The 24984-nt window shown below is 38.7% G+C and overlaps 2 protein-coding genes across 5 annotated transcripts in view; both read right to left on the bottom strand.

The window, feature by feature from the left end:
* NCK1 (NCK adaptor protein 1) overlaps positions 1–11453 on the bottom strand; it is a 79877-nt gene extending 68424 nt beyond the window's left edge. Inside the window, exon 1 of one of the 3 annotated variants that reach the window (XM_043474327.1) lies at positions 11332–11453. The gene's annotated coding sequence lies outside the window, so the exon portion shown is untranslated. Of the gene's footprint in view, positions 1–10933; positions 10955–11057; positions 11294–11331 lie in introns of those variants that run through there. The other 2 variants (XM_043474330.1, XM_043474331.1) reach the window with 2 other exon arrangements.
* Positions 11454–16993: 5540 nt separating this feature from the next.
* Positions 16994–24984, bottom strand: part of SLC35G2 (solute carrier family 35 member G2) — a 39048-nt gene continuing 31057 nt past the window's right edge. For both annotated transcript variants that reach the window (XM_043474325.1, XM_043474326.1), the window contains exon 2: positions 16994–18421. In XM_043474325.1, the coding sequence (XP_043330260.1) occupies positions 17168–18403 (1236 nt within the window). In that variant the 5' untranslated portion in view covers positions 18404–18421 and the 3' untranslated portion in view covers positions 16994–17167. The remainder of the gene's footprint in view (positions 18422–24984) is intronic.

Raw genomic sequence — 24984 nt, forward strand, 5'->3', positions numbered from 1 at the left:
ATGTAAGGTAATGTTAACAGAATTTTATGTTTATTGGTTTCAGAGAACAGTGTTTCACAAAAATGGTGCTATTTCATTAATATTCAGTCCTCAAAAAAGTTTGGGAATTTGTTGGGGAGAAGTAAGGAAATGTCTTTTAGGTAGAAATTCTCAGAGCCTTTAACCCAATAATTTGCACTGTGAATCTCTAAAATAAAGAAGTTCATCATATTTTAAAAAAAAAAAAAAGAGTTTTTCTTCTTGGTTCTAACCAAGAATCATCCTCTAAGTCAGCAGTCCCCAACCTTTTTAGCACCAGGGACTGATTGCATGGAAGACTATTTTTCCATGGATCAGGTATAGTTTCAGGATTATTTAAGTGCATTACATTTATTGTGCACTTTATTCCTATTATTATTACATCAGCTTCACCTCAAATCATCAAGCATTAGATCCTGAAGGCTTGGGACCCCCTGCTCTAAGTTCCTACTTGACTGTCAAGATTCTGGGCCCCCAAGAGAAGAGACTTCAATAAGGTTCTAACATTGAGCACATTTACATAATCCAAGTGTGTTCTCTGTAGGATACCTGGTCTTCAATTGTATCTAGTATCTATCCCTCTCTGAGACACTGCATTTTATCCACTGTAGAGGATAAACCTTCACTCTTCTGCTGAGGTAGTAAACAGGACAGTCACTTAGCTGTACAAATATATCCAGGCTCATGCTGCCTTTTTTTGTAAATAATAGCTTACTGAGATATAACTCAAATACTATACAGGTGACCAATTTAAAGCATACAATTCAATGATTTTAGTATATTCAGTTGTGTAACCATCACAGTTTTAGAACATTTTCATTACACCAAAAAGAAATCTGTACCCTTGAGCAGTCATTTCTCATCTCCCTCTTATCTCCCCAATTCCCAGTCTTAGGCTACCACTAATTTACTCTGTATCTCTATAGATTCGTATTTTCAAGACATTTCATACAAAATAGTATCACATAATATGTGGTCTTTTGTGACTGGCTTCTCTCACATAAGCATATTGTTAAGGTTCATTCATGTTACAACATGTATGAGTCCCTCACTACTTTTATTATAATATGCATTTTATTTACCATTTATCAGGTGATGGACATTTGGGCTGTTTCTACTTTTTTGGCTATTAGAATTGACTGAGCTGGCTCCTTAAACAGGTTTTCAGATAACCCTGTTTTTAGTACTCCTCTTGCCTCCTCCTTCCACAAGAATACCTGATGATACAAATTCCTGAGCCTGAGGATTCTTTTCCATTTTCCCACTTCCAGTTTAGGACTGAACATTTTTAAGTCTACTAAGATGTTTCTTAGCCCAACCTAGACAGCATACTAAAAAGCAGAAACATTACTTTGTCAACAAAGGTCCGTCTAGTCAAGGCTATGGTTTTTCCAGCGGTCATGTATGGATGTGAGAGTTGGACTATAAAGAAAGCTGAGTGCCCAAGAATTGATGCTTTTGAACTGTGGTGTTGGAGAAGACTCTTGAGAGTCCCCTGGACTGCAAGGAGATCCAACCAGTCCATCCTAAAGGAGATCAGTCCTGGGCGTTCATTGGAAGGACTGATGTTGAAGCTGAAACTCCAATATTTTGGCCACCTGATACAAAGAGCTGACTCATCTGAAAAGACCCTGATGCTGGGAAAGATTGAGGGCAGGAGGAGAAGGGGACGACAGAGGATGAGATGATTGGATGGCATCACTGACTCGATGGAACATAGTTTGGGTGGACTCCAGGAGTTGGTGATGGACAGGGAGGCCTGGCATGCTGTGGTTCATGGCGTCAGAGAGAGTTAGACACAACTGAGCGACTGAACTGAAGATGTTTCTATCAGTCTGTTGCTTTCCAGCTTCCAAATTTCATTGCTTCTTCCATTTTCTTTACCCGTACAGTTCAAATCTATAAAAAATAATTCTATATGGTAATCTTGGTAGGCTTTGGAGGGGAGTAAAAGTCAATGCATCTTTCACTCATCCATCTTTACACAGAAGTCTTTTGTATAATGATCTAAGAGTATGTAGTTGTTCTACTATTAATAATAATTATTAATAGTATTCTATTAATAGTATTCTATTAATATTATTAATACTATTCCATTAATACTATACTATTCCAATAATACTATTGGAATATAATAATAAATACTATTCCAATAATACTATTAATACTATTCCATTAATAGTATTCTATTAATAATTACTCAGTTATGCTAAAATATCCCAAATTATATTTGTAGATTTGTCTCCTTTTCAGTTCTGCCAGTTTTTAATCTACCAGGTTGACAAAAATTAGAATAACAATGCAAAGACAAGGAACACTTTGTTGGTAAACAGATAAATTGGTTTTTTTTTTTCTGAATAATAGTTTGGCAACCGTTATCAACACTTAAAACCTCTGTATCTTTGAACCTTGTTATTTTACACCTAGAAACTGATTGTAAAGCTCTTAATGTGCATCAAACATTGCTTAGCAGTTAAGAGGATTCATGAATTATCGTGTAATTTCAGTTCAGTACAGTCGCTCGGTCATGTCCAACTCTTTGCAACTCCATGGACTGAAGCACGCCAGGCTTCCCTGATCATCACCAACTCCCACAGTTTACTCAAACTCATGTCCGTTGAGTTGGTGATGCCATGCAACCATCTCATCCTCTGTCATCCCCTTCTCCTTCTGCCCTCAATCCTTCCCAGCATCAGGGTCTTTTCAGATGAGTCAGCTCTTTGTATCAGGTGGCCAACTACTGGAGTTTCAGCTTCAACATCAGTCCTTCCAATGAACACCCAGGACTGATCTCCTTTAGGATGGACTGATTGGATCTCCTTGCAGCCCAAGGGACTCTCAAGAGTCTTCTCCAACACCACAGTTCAAAAGCATCAATTCTTTGGCGCTTGGCTTTCTTTACAGTCCAACTCTCACATCCTTACATAACTACTGGAAAACCATAGCTTTGACTAGAAACACCTTTGTTGGCAAAGTAATGTTTCTGCTTTTTAACATGCTGTCTAGGTTGGTCATAACTGTTCTACCAAGAAGTAAACGTCTTTTAACTTTACAGCTGCAGTCACGATCTGCAGTGATTTTGGAGCCCAAAAAAATGAAGTCTGTCAGTGTTTCCCTTGTTTCTCCATCTATTTGCCATGAAGAGATGGGACCAGACGCCATGATCTTAGTTTTCTGAATGTTGAGTTTTAAGCTAACTTAATCATGTAAACTTATAATACTCTTCTGAAGAATAAGCTTAAAAAAGGCTTAGGCCCAAACAAATAGTGATGAAGTCTACCCATACTGGAATTTAAGTTGCCTGACTCTAGAATCTTTATAAACTTAGATGTACTGACTCAGGGCTTCCCTGATAGCTCAGTTGGTAAAGAATTCGCCTGCAAGGAAGGAGACCCCAGTTCAATTCCTGGGTCGGGAAGATCTGCTAGAGAAGGGATGGGTTATCCACTCCAGTATTCTTCAGCTTCCCTTGTGGCTCAGCTGGTAAAGAATCTGCCTGCAGTGCAGGAGACCTGGGTTTGATCCGTGGGTTGGGAAGATCCCCTGGAGAAGGGAAAGGCTACCCACTCCAGTAATCTGGTCTGGAGAATTCCATGGACTATATAGTCCATGGGGTCACAAAGAGTCGGATACCAACAACCGAGTGACTTTCACTTTCACTTTACACTTTCATACTGACTTAAAAGGATGTTTATAAAACACAAGTTAGAAAACAAGATGTAGCATGTGATCCTATTTTTAAGTTAGCATGAGTTTATATATTCACAGAAACAACTCTGGAATATACATATCAAAAAATAACAGAGATAGGGACTTCCCTAGCAGTCCAATGGTTAAAATTCCATGCTCCCAGAGCCGGGGACATGGGTTTGATCCCTGATCAGGGAACTAATACCCCACATGCCACACGGTGCAGCCAAAAAAAGAAAAACACATAAACACTAAAGACAATTATCATTTAGAGGAAAGAAAAAGATCATTATACAGAAATCTGTGATGAGACTGCTCACACAATTAGGACTAAACTTAGTTTTTCAGCAGCTAGGACTTAAAGGATAAGACATTTATTTCCTATAACAGTAATTCCTGTTTCTCCCATTCTGCCACGTGGCTTACATTAATTCTATCATTTCTGACTGATATCAGGTGGAAAAATACAAGGGCACACACACACACACACATATATATATATATACTACTGCCTGAAACAGCTTCCTGTCTAGAGCCGATTTATTCTGCCAGTTATGATTTACCAACTACAGAGAGAGCAGTTGAAAATGGCTCATTTAAATTATGACTTGGGCCTGTTCTTAATACAACTGTCCCTCTGCCATTTTTCAAAGTATATGCACTCATGTTCTGCACTTAGGTGACAAGATAAAGAACAATGCACATGTATACTCATTATGTGTTGTGATTTATTTCTTCAATATTTTGTGTCTCCTTTTTGAGATTTTAAATTAAAAATATCTCATATCTCTGAATAGGGTATATCCTACCAATTCTTAGTCATAACTTCCATGTTATGCACTAGACCAAATTAAAACAAAGAGCTTCAGGAAGTTCCAAGATTGTAAACTTAAGCCTGAGTAGGACTAAAAGTAGTTATAGTCTAGAAGCTTTATTAAAGGAAATCAGAACCATTACAGCAAGAACAAGGTACACACTTTTTCTGTAAAGGGCCAAATAGCAAACATTTTAGTCTTTATGGGCCACACATAGTCTCTATTACATATTATTCTCTTTTTTACAACCCTTTAAAAATGTAATACCATTCAGACTACTCTCACCAGAAATAATTAAAGACTGGCATACCCTACCAAAAGTAGGGGACTGAGAAATCCAGCCCCTCACACAAAAAGAAACTGGCAGCCAAACTTTCAGCCCTCAAGCAGATTTGCATGTTCCTTCACGAACCTGACCCAAGAGGAAAACATCTCCTGGACATCAATCAGGGTTTTCTTTAAAAATGGCTCACTTAGGCCACCATGAAGTCTTTAAGTCCCCATCAATTCACTCTCTAGATAACATCCAAGGATTACTGACACTTAAGTAGGCCTCCAACAGAAAAGCTGGAGACCAGTTTAGAAGGAAAGAGGCTGTAAAAAGAAAAAAAAAGGTTTTTGTCTTTTTTTAAAAGTTATACTCAGAAATTAAAGACAAGGCATCCATGACACAAGCACAAGATGTGCTCTATAAAAGAGAAATTTTAAGGAAAAAAGAACTCTTGAAAAAGCAAAATCTTCACAACAAAAAAAGGAAAATTCAACACCAGGCTTAGGAAATAAAGTTAACAAAGACTCCCAGATAAAAAAGAGCAAAAAGACTAGGAGGTGAAAAGCAAAAGAAAAAGGAAGTATTAGAGGACTAGTCTAAGAGATCCAAACAAATAATAGAAGTTTCATAGCGAGAGGAGATACAAACAGAAGAGGAAACCACTGTTATGAACTGAATTGTGTCCTGTCAAAATTCGTATCTTGAAGCCCTAGCCCTCAATGTGAATGTATTTGGAAATATGACCTTTAGGAGGTAGCTATGGTTAAAAGAGGTCATAAGGGTGGCGCCCTAATCCAACAGGATTGGTATCCTCCTAACAGGAGGAAAGATACAGTTCTTTCCACAAAAGGCCCTGTAAGGACACAGTGAAAAGGGTCTACAAACCAAGAAGCAAACTCATCAGAAACCAATCCCAATGGCACCTTGATCTCAGACTTCCAGCCTCCAGAACTGTGAGAAAATTAGTACCTGTTATTTAAAACACACAGTCTGTGGTATTTTGTTATGGCAGTCTTAGGTGATTAACCTAACCATCAATTAAGAAATTAAAGAAAAAAAAGAAATTAAAGAAAAATTACCAGAACTGATGAACATAATTTGGTAGATTTGGAGGGCATAATTAATAACATCTAGGGAAACGCACAAAACTAGATGTATTTCATGAGAGTATGCCAAGTCACAGTCTCCTGAAATTAAAAAAATTCCAAAATGGCCAAAAGCATTAGGATCAGGAATCAGAATGTCTTCAGAATTCCTAAAACAGTTACAAACTAGAAAACAATGGAGAGATGCCTTCAGAATTTCTAAGGGAAATTATTTCCAACCTACAATACATTACTCAACCAACCAAATCAGTGGGAAGACCTACATAAATAAATAAAGGAGGGGTTATTAATGCAGATCTCAAGTTTTCACAGGAATCTACTGTGGGATATAACCTGTCAAAAAAGGGGGGGGGGGGGTATCAAACCAATTTAAAAAAAATTATGATTCACAGCAAATAAGAAATTTAAGACAAAGGGAATAGTTTTATGGTAATGGGGGAAATCCCAGGAAACTACTGTAGACCAGCTAAAGAACTAGTTTGATCAAGTGCAAAAACTAGTAAACAAAAACAGAGCAATTCTACTCCCACATATATATACTCAAAAGAAATAAGGGTGTATGTCCACTAAAAGAGTTGTAAGTAAATGTTCACAGCTGCTTTATTCACAACTGCTTTAAAAAAAAAAAAAAAAGGAAATAAATATTCATTAATGGTGATTTTTTTTTCCATATCTATTCATCCAACAAAATACAGTCATCAGTGAATAAGACCAACTACTTCTGCACCCAACATCATGGGTGAATCCACAAACATAAAGTTAAGTAAAAGCAGCCACAAAAGAGTATATATAGTATGGTTCCACTTACATCAAGTTCAAGAACAGGCAAAAATAATCTATGGTAATACAGGTGAAAACGGTGATTACTTTGGGGAAGCAAGAGGCACAGATTGGGAGGAAGCAGGAGAGAGCCTTCTGGAGCACTGGGAATGTTCTATACTTTGACCTGGGTGATGGGTAATACGATGCCTACAAATGGAAAAATTCATTATGGATACAATGAAATTTGGGCACCTTAAAATTTAAAAAAATATAACAATACTGTCTCTAAACAAGTTTTTAAAGAAATTAATGGACGTTTCAATTGGATCCCACACACTAAGCAAAAGGAAAATTTTCTAAGGCCTTATACACAAAGATCTTTATTTCAAGGTTATTATAATAGAAAAAAAAACTAGGAATACCACTTAAAAAACAAGTGCCATGCAAACTTTGGATTTCTCTGGCATAGGAGAGAAATTATTATTTGATGTGTTTTTATTATTAGCAGCCAAACTTAATACTTATTACCCTAAGGAAGCCATCTGCCAAGACGGGTTTACAGGCTACAAGGCAAAAAAGAGCTTGGTTATTCAAGGCCCAAAGAGCAGCCTAAAGGAAAAAAGATAATGACAAGAGATGCAGATAGAAGCTGGCAAAAGCTAAACCATGGAAAATTTCACAGGGCTTTCTAAGAACAAGTTAAAAAAAAAAGAAAAAAAAAATTAACTGACTTCCCAGGCAGCAAATTGAGAGGTGGTATAGGAGGTATTCTAAATGTACCTAAAAATAATGTTACTTAAAAACATACAGTATCTGGAAGTGATCAAGCATTTCCAAAAACTTTTCCAATGCATTGTTTAATTAATAAAATATTTTCATAATATACCTGGAATAGGCATAAAGTACAAGGAATACTAAATTCTTTGTTATATTTATTATCTCAACTGATCTAAGTGCAACATGATTTTGAAGCATGTACTGAGACTTCTGGAAGGATAGTTCACACACACACACAAAAAAACCTTTTTAGATGCATTCATTTTTTAAAAAGATTTCCCCAAGCCATACTCTCACTGCTTTATTCAACTGGTCTGTTTGAACAGAAATTACTCATAGCACACTTATCCAATTTAGCACTCCTTAAGTACAATTTCAGGAATAAAGAACAAGAGAATCAGTGTTTCAACAGTTTATTTTAGCAGATAATTTATTTAAACAAATAAAAATAAGCCATTTACAAACAACCAAAAAATAAAACAAAAATAGCTTCTAATTTGTTTCAGGCCAAAAATGCCAAGCATACCCTCGAGATATTTCACCTAATTTTTCCGTGCTACTTGTCTTGTTACATAAATATTAAGAAAAATACCAAGGAAACTCTATGCTGCTGGTTTTAACAGAAACTTTAGAGTTGGGGGGGGGGGGGGGGCGGGCAGAGTGTGAAGAATAAACATACAAAAGCTCTCCAACTTTCCAAGTGGAACAAATGATTTTCAGAATGTTCTGCTCAGTAAACAGATTGCTCAATAATCTGGTTCTTGACAGAACAAAATGAAAAAATAGCAAAAATGTTCCTGTTCTATCAAAAAGAGCATTTAGTTAGATCAATAAATTCAAGATGCCTTACAAGTAAAACATTTGTTTACATTTACTTTCAAGGCTCCCAAAGAGTTTCTCTTTTTCAAGAGATTCAAACTAAAATCCAACAGTAAAACTTGTAAGAGATTCATTTTTAATGGGTCATAGGACTCAACAGTGGACACGCCAATTTATTTTAGTTAATGCTGTTAATATACCCAACAAGCTAGAGAAAGACTTCGTATAGACTTTAAATCACTGTTTCAATGATTCAAACAATTCAGGTCATAAAGATTCCCCTCCCCTCATACAGAAGTTCTGAATCTAGTTAATACACACAATGCAAAGTTATGTGATGCAAACAATACAAAATGATATTGCAAGAGATGAAAAGAAGTATAGTTTCATAAGAATACACACATAAATGTTTTTTTTTTAATATACAGAACTTGAGTTAGGAAATAGTAGGAAATTAAGGTTTAAGTGAGCTCTGCCAGGGTCACTAGGTGAATTTCAGTGAACTCAGTCCATATGGATTACATTTTCCCTATGTATAAAACGGAAAGATGGATTCCAACATTCCCACAATACTGTTCCATAGTATTATAATACAAGTACACATATTAAAAACCAAAGAAATGACAAAACAGTAAGGACTGTGGGTTCAAAGGAAAGTAACAACACAGGGAACAGAAGGATTTAGAAGGCTGTGAGAAAGGACCAAATATGAAATGTCAACAAAATCTGACTTTACTTGCCACTTAATTTAAGGAGGAAAATTTCTTTTAAAGAATACTAGCAATAAACAGGCAGTCAAAGTGTCAACAGACATGAAGGCAGAAAAATACACAATCTAGATGAGAACAAAAGATTGGTTTGTGTTAGGGTGGACAGCTCCTATAGAGAATTACTGCTATCATTAAAAAAAAAACAGGTTTTGAGCAGACTGTTAGAAGGCTGGGAATTCTGAACTATACTCTAAATAACAGGGAACGAATGCTGGCTTAACAGTGAGGGCGGTGGAAGCATTATTTTAGAACAAGACAGGACATACTAAGCAGGGAGAAAAGAGGCAGAAAATCCGGTTAAAAGCTACTGGGGGGAAAAAAGAAAACTAGTGGGAAGAACAGATATCTGAAAGAAATTTCAGAAAATGGCTGACAAAAATTGGGCAATGTTATGTGGTGAGAGGAAGTCTAAGATAAAACCAAGGCTTATGCTTGGGTAGTTGAAGGCATGATAAATATCACCAAAACAAAGTCAGTGTATGGAATCAGTTTTGAAGGAAGACTATAAATTATATCTTTCAAAGAAAGTGAGGAACATCCAGACAGATTTGTTGCCTTATTAAATAATCTTTAAATGTCATTTTTGGTCCTGTCAGTTGTCTTCCTAAAACAGCACAGCAAAGTATTGACAGAGAATTTGTTAAATGCTTAGTGATTTCAAGAGTTTCCTCCAATTCTACTTATTGACTAAATAAGTAAATCATTTAGTCTTCTGGTGTAGGCTGAAAAATATCTGGTATTCTTCCATATTACAAAGGTAAGTAAATTGTAAAAATTGTTAAACTATAAAAGAATAAAATAAACAGGATATGTATTTATTAAGTCTTCTTGACAAGTGATTTATAACAACATTTGCATCAAATCTACCTTGAGTTTTGACAGGGAAGTTCTCAAAGGTGCAAAAATCCAGTGGCCTAAAACATATTTCAATATCTAAAAAAACTTACCATGTATGTTTCAAGTTTTATTTTCAAGGACCTGAAAGCACTAGTAAAATCTAGACTAAATATTTAGAAAAACAGAGAAAACAAGTTTAAAATTTAATATATGAACAAGCACAGCTGAGAAATCTTGAACATTGTGTAAACTGTTCACAATTTTCCAAAGAAAATGGTAAAGTTTGCAATGAAAATGAAATAAAACTACTATTAATCAACCAATGCATAGTTCTCGAGTTTCTATCAAACTATGAATGGGATACCTATTTAAGAACTGAACATTACTGACAATTACCAGACAAACAGAACCTTCTTCTTGGATAATTTCCCCATTTACTCTGTAAACTCCCTGAAGGTTGAGACACATTGCTTTCCACTTGCTTAATAAACTGTATGGCTGGTCTTTCTTACAGCTACCAAAATAAGATTTTAAAAAATGAATACGTCTTGCAACACTTACTCGTCCTGACTGGACAGTGCGCTTTTTTTGCTCGCCACCCAAGATGCGGATAGAAATTTCTCCTTCAACTCATCCTTTCCTAATTCCCATGGTTTCTTGCCAAACTCAACGGGCAGAATTATTTTAAGTGACTAGTTCATTAGTGTGACGCTAAACTGGGCGTCTATAAAGGGTTCTCAGTCCCACACAAAATCCAGCTTCCCGAGCTTCTAACGGCAAACTTTTATGGACAGACAGAAGAAAGGTTACAAAACCAACTATCAAGATACCTTTTTTTCCCGGGATATATTACAACTCAAGTCAAAAGCTTACAGCCCAAGTAACTCACGTACGAATCCAGAAGATTAAAATAACCCAGGTTTCCCGACGAGGGAAACGGCTGGGGGCTGGGTGGGGGGAGGGGCGGGAGGCGCATCCCGAGGATGTCCATCCTCCGCACCCGGAACGGCTCCCTCCCACTCCTAGAGGTGAGCGCCCCCACCACCACCTCCACCACCACGTCCCTACCTCCGCGGCCCCGGAATGCGCCACAACAGCCGCCAGGACTTTTAGAGAGGACAAGAAAAGGAGAAGGGTGCACGCCACACACTCGACCTCCCAGCCTCCGGGGGCGGCCGGCCGCAACGCTCACCCGGACCCAACGCTCCAGGGATAGACAGGAAGGTCGTAGGGCTGCGGCGCCCAGGGCAGTGGCCGGAGGGTCGCGCGGAGCCGCGAGGCAAAAAGCCCAGGCCCGACCAAGCGGCCTCCCCGCCCCCTCCGGCTTAGCTCCCGGCCGGCAGACGGCGCCCCGGGAGCTAACTTCAGCAGAGAAGAGGAAGCACCGCGGCAAGTAACGGGCTATGTGGGTTCCCCGGACGAGAAAAGACTGTCTGTGCGTCTGCCTGCCGGCAGGACCGTCTCACCTCCCCTCTGCCGAGCCCGGGCGGCGCCAGCTCACTTGAGGAGGGCAGGGACGCCGCCACGGCCGCCGCGATGGCCGTTACGGCACGAGGCCTCCGCTCTGCCGCCGCGTAGCTCTGGGGAGAGGGGCGGGGCGCGCGCGGCGGGAGGGCGGGGCTGCAGCGCCGACTGGTCGCGAGGCCCTGGGCGGACCCGCGCGGACAGGAAACCCCCCTCCCTGCCCAATCTGATAGGTTCAGTCTTCCCCTTCCCTCCTATCACTGATGCGAGGGCGGTCTTCGCCACGCTGGGATTGGGCGAGCCTGCCTGTCAATCAATTGCTGTGCTTGGGTGAGGAGCTGAGGCTGCTTCGCGGAGAGGGAGTGAGAGAGACAGAAGCACCCTGCCTGTCTCTTGGTTTTGATGCTTTTGTGTCTCTCGCTGATTATTCTGGGGCCTTCCTCCTCAGCGCCACAGGAGAGTCCATAGCAAAACTGACTGCTTTCCGAGTTAAGCCCCGACTGCTCTGGGAGCTTCCTTCTGGTTTCTGCACCTGAAGAAGGTCTTACCAGCGGAAAGTTGTTAGGGACGGGGAGCGAAAATGAAAAGCAAACAAAAAGGCCTGAACGTGGAGTCCTGAGAGAAAAATGTAAGACGTGTCCTTAATTTGAACCACAAATCAAAATAAGCTGAGTCTGAGGGCCTTCGAAGCGCCCTGGTGCGTGGATAGCTTCCATTCTTGGCTGCGGTAACCTTGCTGTGAAGACAGTGACTTTCGGTGCCAGGTCTGTCCTTAGCGGCCCAGCCCCAGACACCTGCCATCAGTAAGTTGGTTCTCCCTACGGCGGCGCTTCAGACTCCATCACCTGCCTCTTCCTCCCCAGGCTTCTCTGCGGCTCTGCTTAGGCGTTTCCCGCCCAGGGGAGCCTGGTGAGTGCACAGGTGTTTTCCCCATCCAGTTGCTGAAAGAGCCAGACTTTTTGCGACTTCATGAATCTGAAGCCCACCAGGCTCCTCTCTCCATGGAATTTGCCTGGCAAGAATACTGGAGCCGGTTGCCATTTCCTAGGGATCCAACCAGTGTCTCCTGCACTGGCAAGGGGATTCTTTACCACCTGGGAAGACCTCCCTACCCCTACCTGGATTGTAAACTCAAATCAGGAATCATGTCAGTACTCAGTTTTTCCCCAGTACCTAGCACATGGTAGTGTTAGGCACTTAGTCCTGTCTGACGCTTTGCCACCCCATGGACTGTAACACATGGAATTGTCCAGGCAAGAAAACTGGAGTAGGTTGCCATTTCCTTCTCCAGGGGATCTTCCCGACATAGGGATCGAACCCAGGTCTCCCACTTTTCAGGCAGATTCTAGCACATGGTAGATCGTCAGTATTGTTTAAGGCATTAGTACAGCTTCGATTCCCAATTTCATTCGTTTATGCTTTTCTGTATTTAACTTCAGAATTATTCATTTGGATCCTAATAGAGGAATATGGTTCACTTGCCATATATAGAATCAAACGGTCAAGCATAAATCACCTGTGGCCCCTTCCTGGCCTCAAGCTGAGAGGGCAAGTGGACCAAGAAAATCTGGGCAGCAACTCCATCTATATCCTATAATTAGGATCTGAAGTCAATAATGTAAGTGGATTTGGGGTTTATTCTAAGGATCTAAGTACCTTTGTATATTTTATCGTGGCTGCTATGGACTGAATTGTGTCCCCCTCTCAAAATTCATATGTTGAAGCTCTAAGCCCCCAATGTGAGTGTATTTGGAGACAAGACCTTTCAGAGGTAATTTAGGTTAACTGAGGTGATAAGAGTGGGGCCCTAATCCTATAGAATTAGTGTCCTTTATAAGAAGTGACTGCAGAGACATAGACACTGTCTTGCTGTCTGTCCTCACAACTAGAAGACACAGTGAGAAGGCAGCCATGTGCAAACCAGGAAGAGAGCATTCACCAGAAACTAACCATCCAGATGTGGGACTTCCAATCTCCAAAACTGTGACAAGTTAAATTTTTGTTGTTTAAGCCACCCAGTCTATGGCATTTTGTTATAGCAGCCCACACTATTGTTATAGCTCTGTCTAACACAATAGTTTTATTTGTTGATACATCTTATAAAGTTTATGGATCGAGATATTTCATTCATTTTTTGAAGCTGTATAAACCCATTGTCCAGAGGTTGAAACTATTTCTCCAAAATAGTTTCACACAACAAACTGTTAGGTACACCTGGCTTATAACAAACTTAGCTATACTTGGCTTGTTTCAACTTTAGTTTTTTAACATGTGATGGGATTAGGGGAATGTGAATGCAAGTATAACAGGTAAAATAGTCCTTGCTATCAGATAGCTTAGTCCACTTCCATAAATGGGGAAAATAAACCCAGGAAAAAAATATGCTGAAGTCGTAACTTTAGATTTTATTTTGTAAGGGATTATGTATTTTGAATGGTCAATGATCTGAACAGACTGTGAGATTTTGATTCAGATCTATTAACTACTGTGGGCCATCTGTTTAAGTAATAGAAGAAATAAGGGAGAGAACTTTTTCATAAAAGGATTTTAGTTTCCTGTAAATACGTGTTTTCCTTTTAACTTTTCTTTAAATGTTCCCTAATAATCCTGGTAATTCTTACCAGGAACTCTTAAGAAAGAAAGAAAGAAAAACTCAAAAAATATAAGAGAAAGAGAAGGAATTGAAGAATAAAAATAAGGAAACAGCAATGAGAGGAAAGCATTGGGGTAGATAGGAAGTCATGTATGACATTGTTCTATAGTGTACTTAGAATGATGGACCCCATGTTTGTAAGGGGTGGGTGTTGTCCCAGAGACCTTTCACACTGTCTCCCCAACTTCCGAATAGAAACATGTGCTTGACTTCTTCTTCCTCTCTTTTAGCGGAACTCAAACCAAAAACGGGAATCAACCCTGCTAATTAGTTCTGAGTGGACTAGCCAGAATCAGGCAACAACATTTAGGTCAAAACTTATGATCTATGGACTAGAAATGGGGTTTCAGATACAGGTAGCTAATCAATCTAGGATAAGAACACATAGGTAGTTCACTTCATTCATCCCAGAGGAAAGAATTTGGGAAGACAAGGAAAGGAAAAATGAGCCTCCGTGTGTCAAGACCTTTCCCAGGAAACTATTGAGGACTTATAGTTAGAAATGATTAGAGAGAATGATCTGGTTTAATATCACTGTAAGGACTATGTAGGACAAAACAAACAGAAACAAAATCCTACCTACTAAATCAGTAAGAAGTCACTAATCACAGGCTTGACTGTGAAGTGTAGAAATTAGTGAACTCTAATAACTAAATTGGAGAAGGCAATGGCACCCCACTCCATTACTCTTGCCTGGAAAATCCCATGGACGGAGGAGCCTGGTAGGCTGCCGTCCATGGGGTCACGAAGAGTCTGACACGACTGAGTGACTTCACTCTCACTTTTCACTTTCCTGCATTGGAGAAGGAAATGGCAACCCACTCCAGTGTTCTTGCCTGGAGAATCCCAGGGATGGGGGAGCCTGGTGGGCTGCTGGCACAGCAGGGGTCACACAGAGTCGGACACGACTGAAGTGACTTAGCAGCAGCAGCAGCAGTAACTAAATTCACTTTCTGGGTTGAGTAGTATTACTCTTATGAGAATTAATTAAACAAAAATTTACTGAGTTCACTCTGTGATAAGCACTACAATACATACCAGAGATCTAAAAATCAGTCTTAAAGGAGCTCCATCCAATGTCAGAGAATGAAATTTCAACTGATGCTTATTATTTGTATAGTAAATACAGCAATAGATGTTTACAGGGAGACATTAGGCCACAATGCGAGGGGAGGTGTGTGGTGGTCAAGAGAGTCAAGGTAAACAAGTAGGCAACGAAGAGAAGGGCTTTTCATATAGAGGGGCCTCCATAAATTTTTTTTTTAATTTTTTAAAAAAGGAAGTACACAACAGTAGAATATTGCTAGAGCAAAAGATGACAAAGTGTAAGCAAGAATGGGTTAAACAAGTTAAGGGCCTTTGTTTTTATACTATAGGCAGTGAGAAATCATCAAAGAGTTTTCTTAACAGCACTTTAAACTGTCATTCTGTTGCTTTCTGGCCTCCACTGTTTCTGATGAGAAGCTGGCTGTAATTGTTTTTCTGTAGGTCAGGCTGCTTTTAAGGTTTGTTTCTTTATCTTAGTTTATCAGCAGTTATAGTATGTTTCTAGGTGTGGTTTTCTTTGTATTTATGCTGCTGGGGTGTTCACTTATTTCCCTGGATGTGTGGCTTGCTGGTTATTGTATCTTTTTATTGAATTTGGAAGACTCTTAGCCAGCATTTCTTCAAGTATTTTTTCCTGCCCATTCTGTCTTTCTCTGTGACTATATTTACATTTATGCTAAATTTCTTACTCCTTAGTACAGATCATTCTAAGACCTATTCATTTTTTTTACAAATCTTTTTGTTTCTTTGCTTCAATTTGCATAATTTCTATTGAGAGCCAGTAATTCCTGAAAAATCTGAATGTTAAAATTTTCCCAAAAACACAAACACCCTACAAATGGCTGTGGGTTCCTTTGGGGTATATCTAAAGGCATGTTAGTCAAGAGAACAGAAATCAAAAGATATTACAACAGAGAACAGAACTTACTACTGAGTGTTGATGGACTGGAAAAGCAAAAACGGAACACTGAAGTAGCCCAGATGTGGTAACTACAGAGAGCAGCTATCACCTCTAACCTAGCAAGACAACCAGCTGGCATAGGAAAAATGTTGTTTGCAGGGTCTGAGCCATAGCATCACACAGGAAAGTTATAGATGAGTGTATCTGAAGTTAAGATAGCTCAATAACAATAACTTAATAACCAGTAGCATATAAACATTTGTTTGTGCTAAATTAGTAAAAACTTCCCAAATTGGATCCAAATTAATGCTACCTTATGCAGTTTTACAGACTTTTAGCTCTTTTGAAATGAATCCAGTACACAAAGTTTTCAGTTTTCTGCTGTACTATGATTACTGTTAGTGTCTTTTCCAGGAGTAAGGAGTGCCTTTGCTGCAGCTCACACACATACTTGCTACAAAATCAAAAACAAGGGCAGGTTTGGAAGAGATCGGCATAACTGAGGATGAGTAAACCCTCCTGCAGCATTCAGTCTCACACCATACAGCACAAAATGGCATAGACTAAGTAGAGCTGGCAGGAATCCACATTCTCCCTACCTCCATTTCCTATGCGTTGCCTAATATGGCCAGAGCAAGGGGAAGACAATTTCCTCTCCTAAGGCAGGACGACCACCATTGCCAGGGAAAACCAACTCCTTTCCTTTGTTTTCCTCTTTCTTGCCTCAACTCCAGCTACTTTACCCAGCCCAATCATCTGTAGGTCCCTAATGCAAACAGATGACAAAAAGAGGGCTTGGTATTCAGCATTTCATCTTACAGAGTTCTGAATATTGAAGGATTTTTGTTGAACACTTATAGAACATTGGACATGAACATTTTTTCTAACTTCTTAATCTCTAGGACTGCTGAATTTCCACTGGAAAGGAGTCATTTCTTCAAGTCTTATGTTCTTTAGTACTAAAAGTTGACATTCTCTACCACCTTTTATTATTTATAATAAATAATAATTTTATAATAAAAATTACCTTTTATTATTAACAGCAAAGAGACCAGATTCATGATATTCCACATAATTTAATATTTAGAAGACTAGAATAAATTTTTCTACATCTGCATATATTAATTATATATAGCACTCTGTCAGTTATACAACACAAAAAAACATGTATAGGTGAACATTAAAATGGCAGTGTACCTATTAGTAACTGAACATTAACAAGATAATAATTAAGTATTCATTTAATGGGAGAGTCTAGTATTTCCTGATAATCCTGCCTTCTTAAATCCCTCCAGTAAAGTTTATAGCCAGCAAGGACAAAAACACTAATCATAATGATTACCCCTCCAAAGACATCATAGACACTAGGAAATATATGTAGCACTAGAAGCTGCAACACCATTGCTACCACAATCTCCAGATGTTGTACTGTGCTGACCAAAGCTGGATGGAATTTGTCTAAAGCATAATAAACTCCCAAGAAGGCTGCAGTAGAACAAATGCATATAGCAATTAGATAACTCCAGGTTTCTCCATCTAATGGGATGATGGGTTCTTGAAGAACAAACATAGTAGATATTCCCCAGACTGTCCCAGTCCAACCAAATGTAAACAGTGCAGTCCACATGCTGATCTTCTCCTTAATGGATCTGTATACTATCATGGAAAGAGCAGTGGTCAGTCCAGCCATCACAGTCATAGTGTACCCAAAGGCTTCTTTCCAGGCATTTAACAAAGAATTATCTTCATCAACAATGTTGGGGATCATGACAAGACAAACACCTAAGATGCTGCAAACCACTGTAACCATGTCAACATAAGCCATTTTCTCATCTACAAGTAAAAAAGCCAAAATGGCACTGAAGACGGTGGTTGTGGCTCTCCACATAGTGGTCCCGTTGCTGGGAGGAACTATTGAAAATGATGTATAAGCACAGGTGATAGAAATGACATTGCATACACCGTAAAAGAAAAGTCGCAGTCTGTATCCACTTGGTCCAAAGGGGGCTTCCTGGTAGTAACACACAACTAACACAGATAAGACCTGCAAAACAGAACGGATAAAAATCAGTTCTAGAGATGGAACTTTGGAACGATCGGAAACAAGCCTAGTGATAAGAGCTACACATCCGTGAGCCAAAGCAGATCCAAACAGCACTATCCACATTTTTCTGGATTGAAAAATATTTTTTTCTGCAAAGCTTTGGAACTGTCCAATCTCATTGGTCACTGGGTCTTCTGTTGGAGGGCGGGTATCCGTGGTTCCAAAGAAGGTTCTTCCTTTTCTTTTCATTTCACTCAGCAGGCCTTTCTTTGGATTTTCTTCCATAAAACTTCCATAGTCTTCATTGATTTCTTCATATCCACCATCCCCAGGCTGAGGATAATGAGACGTATATTTCACCATGACTGTGTTTGGATGTATTTTCACCCGTTTTTTAACTGGATATTTTTTGGAGGGAGACGTATCCATTTCTCCAGGCAATCAATTCTATTTAAGAAGGAAAAAAAGACAAATGTACATGTTCATCAGTTGAATTATAGTTTTAAATTCCATTATAATCTCATGCATCAATGCAATAATAGAAAGCAGAGGTTGTAACAAGAGTTTTTTTCCCCTAAAGTAATAGGAAGAGATGATCTAACAATATGCCTTATCAGTATACAAGCCCCAATGAAATTGTCTACCCTTTTTTCAGTCTCATCCTAAGTCAGCCCCAATTTCTCATCATGATTATTCTTTGTCTCATTAAACTATATTTCTTTAAATAATAAATAACTGATTTTTTCCATTTTTTCATTCCTACCTCTCTATCAACCCAATAAGATAAACACAGAAAAATAAATAACAAGTTAGATCAAACCTTTCCATCTGATTGTGTCCATTTGTCTATAAGTTATTAAGTCCAAATTCTTTTGTATAATCACTTCTGTATGATACCAAAACTAGTAGTATGAATTATCATGATTTTTTTAAACATTCATTCTGGATTCCCATACATCTTCAGATATATGGAATACTGAAATTAGGAAATAAAATGGACTTTGTGACATTGATGCACTGTTGCTATATACAATTTTTCTGATGAGCAACTGGGCAATAGGTTTAAGATTCTAACTGAAACTACCCTTCAATTCAGCAATATCACATCTAAGATTTTACCCTAAAGAGATGAACACAAGATGCTTTTTACCTTATGTGTTTTTTAAGAAAGGAAAAAATAAGAGTATATATTTATATTTGTTTATATAATATAAAAAGTAAAACATAAAAAAAAAAAGTAAAACATAAAGGAATTATGGAAACATACAAAGGAAACTAATAATCATTGAGGTGGGACAGGAAATAAGAATAGAAAGAAAACATTTTGTATACTTTTTAATACATTATTTGAATCATGATAATTGTTTAATTTTTTTTTTAAGTTCATCTGGTATTGAGAAAAGAGAGCACATAAAAAGGTTGGGAAAATGTATGAACAGGAGACTTCACTGTAGCGCACCAGAATGACCCTCCTACACTATGCATCCATTTAAAATAATAATGCCGATCTTTACTGATATAGAAAGATGTCCATGTTGTATGAAGGATTTGCCATGGTGCTGGCATATAGTAAAATCTCAAAGAATATTAATATATTCAGCTTCCTTTCACCTATAATTAACTCTTTTGAAACACTGGGTGTCTTCTACAATGTTATTCTTTCTTTGAGACCAGTATTTGTTCATTCAGTTCTCTTTAGTTCTTTCCCCTCTCCCCAAGAACAATTTGCTATTTCCTTCCCAGTGATTTCTTCCCCCCAAAACAAAAAAAATTTAAAAAGGAAACCTTTTTATTTTTTGTCTTCATGACATATTTCCCTTGTTCATTGCCAAAAACTCATCAGTTCCAGGATCTTAAACCATGGTCCAGAAATCAAATCCCATTTTGTTCTTTAACACCATCTGGGTAAACCAACTGTTCCTATTTATTCGTTTCTCTTTTAAATAACACTACCTTCAGTTGGAAGAGTCATTTTAAAAAACACCACCTATGCCTCCAAGCCCTTCAGTTCCTGGCCTGGATCTCCAACTTGCATGCATAATGGATGCATAATTGGATCTTCCAACTTCATGCATAATGCTGTCAAACTAATCTGGATGTTCTCTTTTTTTCAACTTTTATCAGGATATTTCCACTTTGAATCATTACTTTAGCTTTAGTCACAAACTGAATTAACAGTCTTGGTCTCCCAAATGGACTTTCTGTCCCTAAATTCCTCATTTATGTTTGAAATACCACCATCTTTCTAGTTCCCCAAGCTAGAAACCAAGGAACACTCAATTATTCTTTGTGCCATCACACTTCATTTGGTCATCAATTTTATTGTTTTTGTCTCTGAAATATTTCTCAGACTTTTCCTTTCTCCTCCAATTTATTTTACCTTTTGAATCTGGATCAGATTTTTGTGAATTCCCATCTAGCATATTGCAACAGCATCCTAACTAGTCCCCTTGAATCCTAGTCCTTCTCTTCTAAAATCCAACTATATTATACTACTGTCACGTTAATGCCTTTGAAAGACTCAAACAAAACAAAAAACTTCCCTCAAGCTTTCCCCATTCAAGAACATACAACATTTCCTACCAACTACCTCACCGAGTCTCAACTCCACTGCCTAGCTCTCAAGACCCTGCCTAGCCTTGCCCCTATCAATACTTAGCTCCTTGACAGAGACCTCACTCCAGTGTTCTCCCTGTCCTGATGCCCCACGTTATATGTTTCTCTTAAGTCTTTATTCCTACTAGTTTCCCCTCTGCTCCCGCTTTATAAACACTGCTCATCTTTTAAGAAGGCCCAGTCCAAATCCTGCCTTTTAGAAACAAGCCTTCCCTGACCGCTCTAGTCACTTTTTTTTCTTCCTTATTTAACATCTGCAATAGTTCTTCTAATTTTTGTAATCTCATCACTTTGTTATTTACTTGTCTCAACTCAGTGGAATTTTATCTGTAGTCATTGTACACAAATTTGCTGTTAAATCGCCTTTCCTTGCTAGTCAGCAAGTTTTTTTTTTTTTCCAGCAAGTATCTTAATGACATCTCATAACTTCCTATTTGCTTAAAATTGTTAAAATTGTGGCTTATATCCTTCAAAGCTTTTCCCTTCCCACTGCAGCCAGATTTCTAGCCCCAGGAGCACGAATAGGGGAAGGACACATCTGCTGTTTTACTCCTTCTGAGAGAAAGGAGCTAGGCTCCAGCTTCCCTGGTGTATTGGCACAGGGAGGAAGGGAAAGGACACATATCTCAGACAGTGGTTGCCGCTGTGTGATGGCTTTTGGATGTATAAACTTGGCTAGGCTGAACTACATTCCCGAGTTATTTAATCTAACACTAATCTATGTGCTGCCATGAAGGTTTTTGCAGGTGTGACAGATGTTCCTAATCAGCTGACTTTAAGTTAATAAAAGAAAGACTATCCTCGGTGAAGTGAAGTGAAAGTCACTCAGTTGTGTCTGACTCTTCTCAACCCCATGGACTGTAGCCCATCAGGCCTCTCTGTCCATAGGATTTCCCAGACAAGAATACTGGAGTGGGTTAACCTCTGACCTAAACAAGTAAGCTCTTTCAAAAAGAGATTAGGCTTTCCATGAGCTCAGAAATTCCAAATAGTTCATGCCATTAGGGTTCCAGCCTTCTCATGACCTTCCTTCTTTACTACCTGTGGACAAGAAGCTTTGGCCTATTATGGTTTCCAACATGCTCCTGATCTTTTCTTTCTGTGCCTGCCCAACAGACCACAGACTTCGTTATCCAGCCCTGACAATTACATTAGCCAATTCCTTATAATAAATATCCTCCTGGTTCTGTGTCTCAGGTTGAACCCAGACTCTAATACACGGTGAAATTCTGTCTTTGATTGTTGTCTTTGTTTCTGTACTAACTCTAAAAGGCCACTGATAGTCTCTAGGTTGTAGACATCCAAATGCAAGCTATCTTGCATCAATTATTTAGTCTCCCCAGTGCACAAATCCTTGATGTAGGCTACTATGAGCCACAGATTTTTGCTGTTTGGGTTCTCTTGCCTGTTGGGAAGTTCTCTTAGTGAGGCACCAACAGTATTCACTTGACCCCAGGAAAGTCATATATCCTTACTACTCCAGTGAGTATTATATCAGCTACTCACCACTGCCCCCTTCTCTCCAATCTTACTTCTCTTTGCTCGAGCAAGTAAAGAGCAAATTAAAATGTGCTGTCTAAGCAGACTTTCAGTTGGAGGAAGAAAGCACACCCAATCGTTGTAAATAATGATTTGGTTACCTTCACCCTCAGTTGATTTTAAAGGGGAATATCCCTCTCCCCTCCCCATTAGGAAAAGCACAATACTGTTCTTGGACCAAGGACCCATAACAGATATGATCCCTTTGACAGATTGTGTTTTCCAAAGAGAGCCACCAATCTAGTATCTCCCATACTACATGTCTAGTTTTTTTTAAATGTGAGTTTGACATTATTAAATAGAGAAGTAGGGTCTATGCTCCTTCCCTTTAAAAGTAGCCCCACTTTTGTGACTGTTTCACCAGTAGAGTATGGCAGAAGTGACCTGTTACAACTTCTGAGATTAAGTCATAAATATAACTGTGCCTTCCTAGCTGCAACACTTGTGCTTGGAGCTCTGAGCTACCAGGTCAGGAGTCTGACTGCTCAGAAGCCACCATGCTGTGAATAAGCTCAAACGAGCCATGTAAGGAAACCACATGGAGAGGTCCTGAGACTGAACAGAGAGAAATTCCTGGTCAGCCCCCAGGTGCTCCAGCCCCCTGCTGTTCCGAGTCCAGCCACTCATCTGACTTTAAGTATATATGAGACCCTGAGTCAGAATTGCCCTTCCAAGGTATTTCCAAATTCCTGATCTTAGAAACCATGACAGATAGTAAAATGAGTGTTGTCATTTTAAGCTACTAAAGCTTTGGAGTGACTTGTTATCTGCAGTAGATAACTGGAACACCCTATTTCCTTTCCCAGGATTTTAAGGAATGGGAAGGAGGAATGGTCTTAATGATAGTTTAAAGGCCTCTTATATTTGGACCAGATTGATTGGCTTTTGAAAGTTGGACATTTTGTCCCTTGTTGTGAGATCCTGGATTCTAATTCTTCGGTAAGAGGAAAGTTTTTTGTTTTGTTTTGTTTTCATTGAAGTATAGTTGATTTACAATGTGTTAGTTTCTGGTGTACAGCAAAATAATTTTATTATGTATGTGTATATACATATATATGCACATGTGTATAACTGAATCACTTTGAGATATATGTATGTGTACATACATATATATGAATGAAGAAGAAAATTTTATTCAGCATCCTGTTAGGCACAGATTAGTATATTTAATCCTAGTCCAACTGCATATTTTAAAGTATTATTTGAACTGTGTCATCTTTTTCATTTCAACACCTTTAATATTATATTGTATCCCATTAATGCAGAAGTCAGTCTTATACTAAAGGGATACATAAAGATTTTTTGTTTGTTTGTTTGTTTTGGCTGCACCATTCAACATGTGAGATCTTCCCTTACCAGGGATCGAACCTGTGCCCCCTGCATTTGGAGCATGGAGCCTTAACAACTGGACCACCAGGGAGGTCTCAAGATCTTATTCATTCTTTCTAGTTTTCATTTAATTTCAGGCTTTGTGAGTATAATTCTTGAAAAGACTCTGGAATCCTGACTAGTACTTATATTTGTGCACATTTAAGTCATTCAACCTGTGAACATTTCAGTAAATAATGAGGTACCATGTCCCCAGCACCAGTCCAGGCTCGATAAATAGAAAGATAAATAAACCTAGTGGAAGAGAAAGCAAGCAATTCAAATTTAATATTTTTAAAAGTCAATAGTGCAAGTAACTACTTGAATATAGGAAAGGGCACATATAAAAGGCATCTAAACCCAAACACGGAGGATCTTTGCAGATTTCCAGGTAGAAAGGATCCTGAACTGGGGCTTTAGGTATATGTAACCTATAAACAAAAAAAGAGGAGAAAGAGAAAAACCAAAATTTTTTTCTAGAGATAAAAGATTTAGGAGTCAGAAATGCTGATTTTGAGTTCTAGCTCTGCCACCAAATACAGCAATAATTATGTCTATTTTAAGATAAAGAGTTTTAGATGATAATTATTGGGGTCTTTCGACTCAACTCTCTTCAAAATCAGTTTGTCAGTTTAATGATTTAACATATCTAGTGTTTTGATATCCCTCCCATGAGGGATCACCATGCAATTCAATGATCACAACTTTCTACTACCTGCTCTAAGTTATTCTGACCAATGTGCCAACTCAACTTCTCCTCCGTCTTTACAGAGATGAGGAATCTGAACTAATTTCATGGCTCCAGGGCCCCTTGACTTTATATGGGGATGTCCCCCTCCAGGCAGAAATGTCCATTTCAGCTGTGTAAAGCAACTCCCCTGAGCAGAAGGAATGTGAAACAACAGGGGGAGAAGACTAGCCTCCCCAGCTACAAATGTATCAACTTGAAATGCTGGGCATAAATGGATTAAAAGGATACATAGTTGGTGTCTGCTTGAACAATGGGCACAATTCAAGCCTGAAAGCAATATTTGTATCCAAAAGAGGTCCTTTCCTAAGCTACATCCCACAACATAAGGCCCAAGATCACTTCTGTCCTAAAGTTGAAAATATTAACACTGCATCCCTATCATTTTAGTGGGAATCCTTAGACATAACCCTTATGGTGCCTAAGGCAAATGGCACTTGGTAATAAGAACTTCTATCTTTAGTTACCAGACTAACCCCTAAAATAGTAAAAAGTCTTAGATATAAAGCTAGCTAGTGCAACTTGATTATAATATAGTGATTTAAATGTAGGCATTGATGTGATATTTGACACTCATGAGTCAGACTGGCTTTGAACTAAGTATTTATCAGAAACTAATAGGTTACTACCTTATACCTGAGAAGCCAGGTCCTGAGAAACCTTATTACCCTGGTATCCTTGGACAGTCTTGCCCCTGAATGAAAATAAAAAGACCATACCTAACTGGTCACCTTTGTTG

The sequence above is a fragment of the Cervus canadensis genome, chromosome 7 (assembly GCF_019320065.1).
Source record: "Cervus canadensis isolate Bull #8, Minnesota chromosome 7, ASM1932006v1, whole genome shotgun sequence".
NCBI lineage: Eukaryota > Metazoa > Chordata > Mammalia > Artiodactyla > Cervidae > Cervus > Cervus canadensis.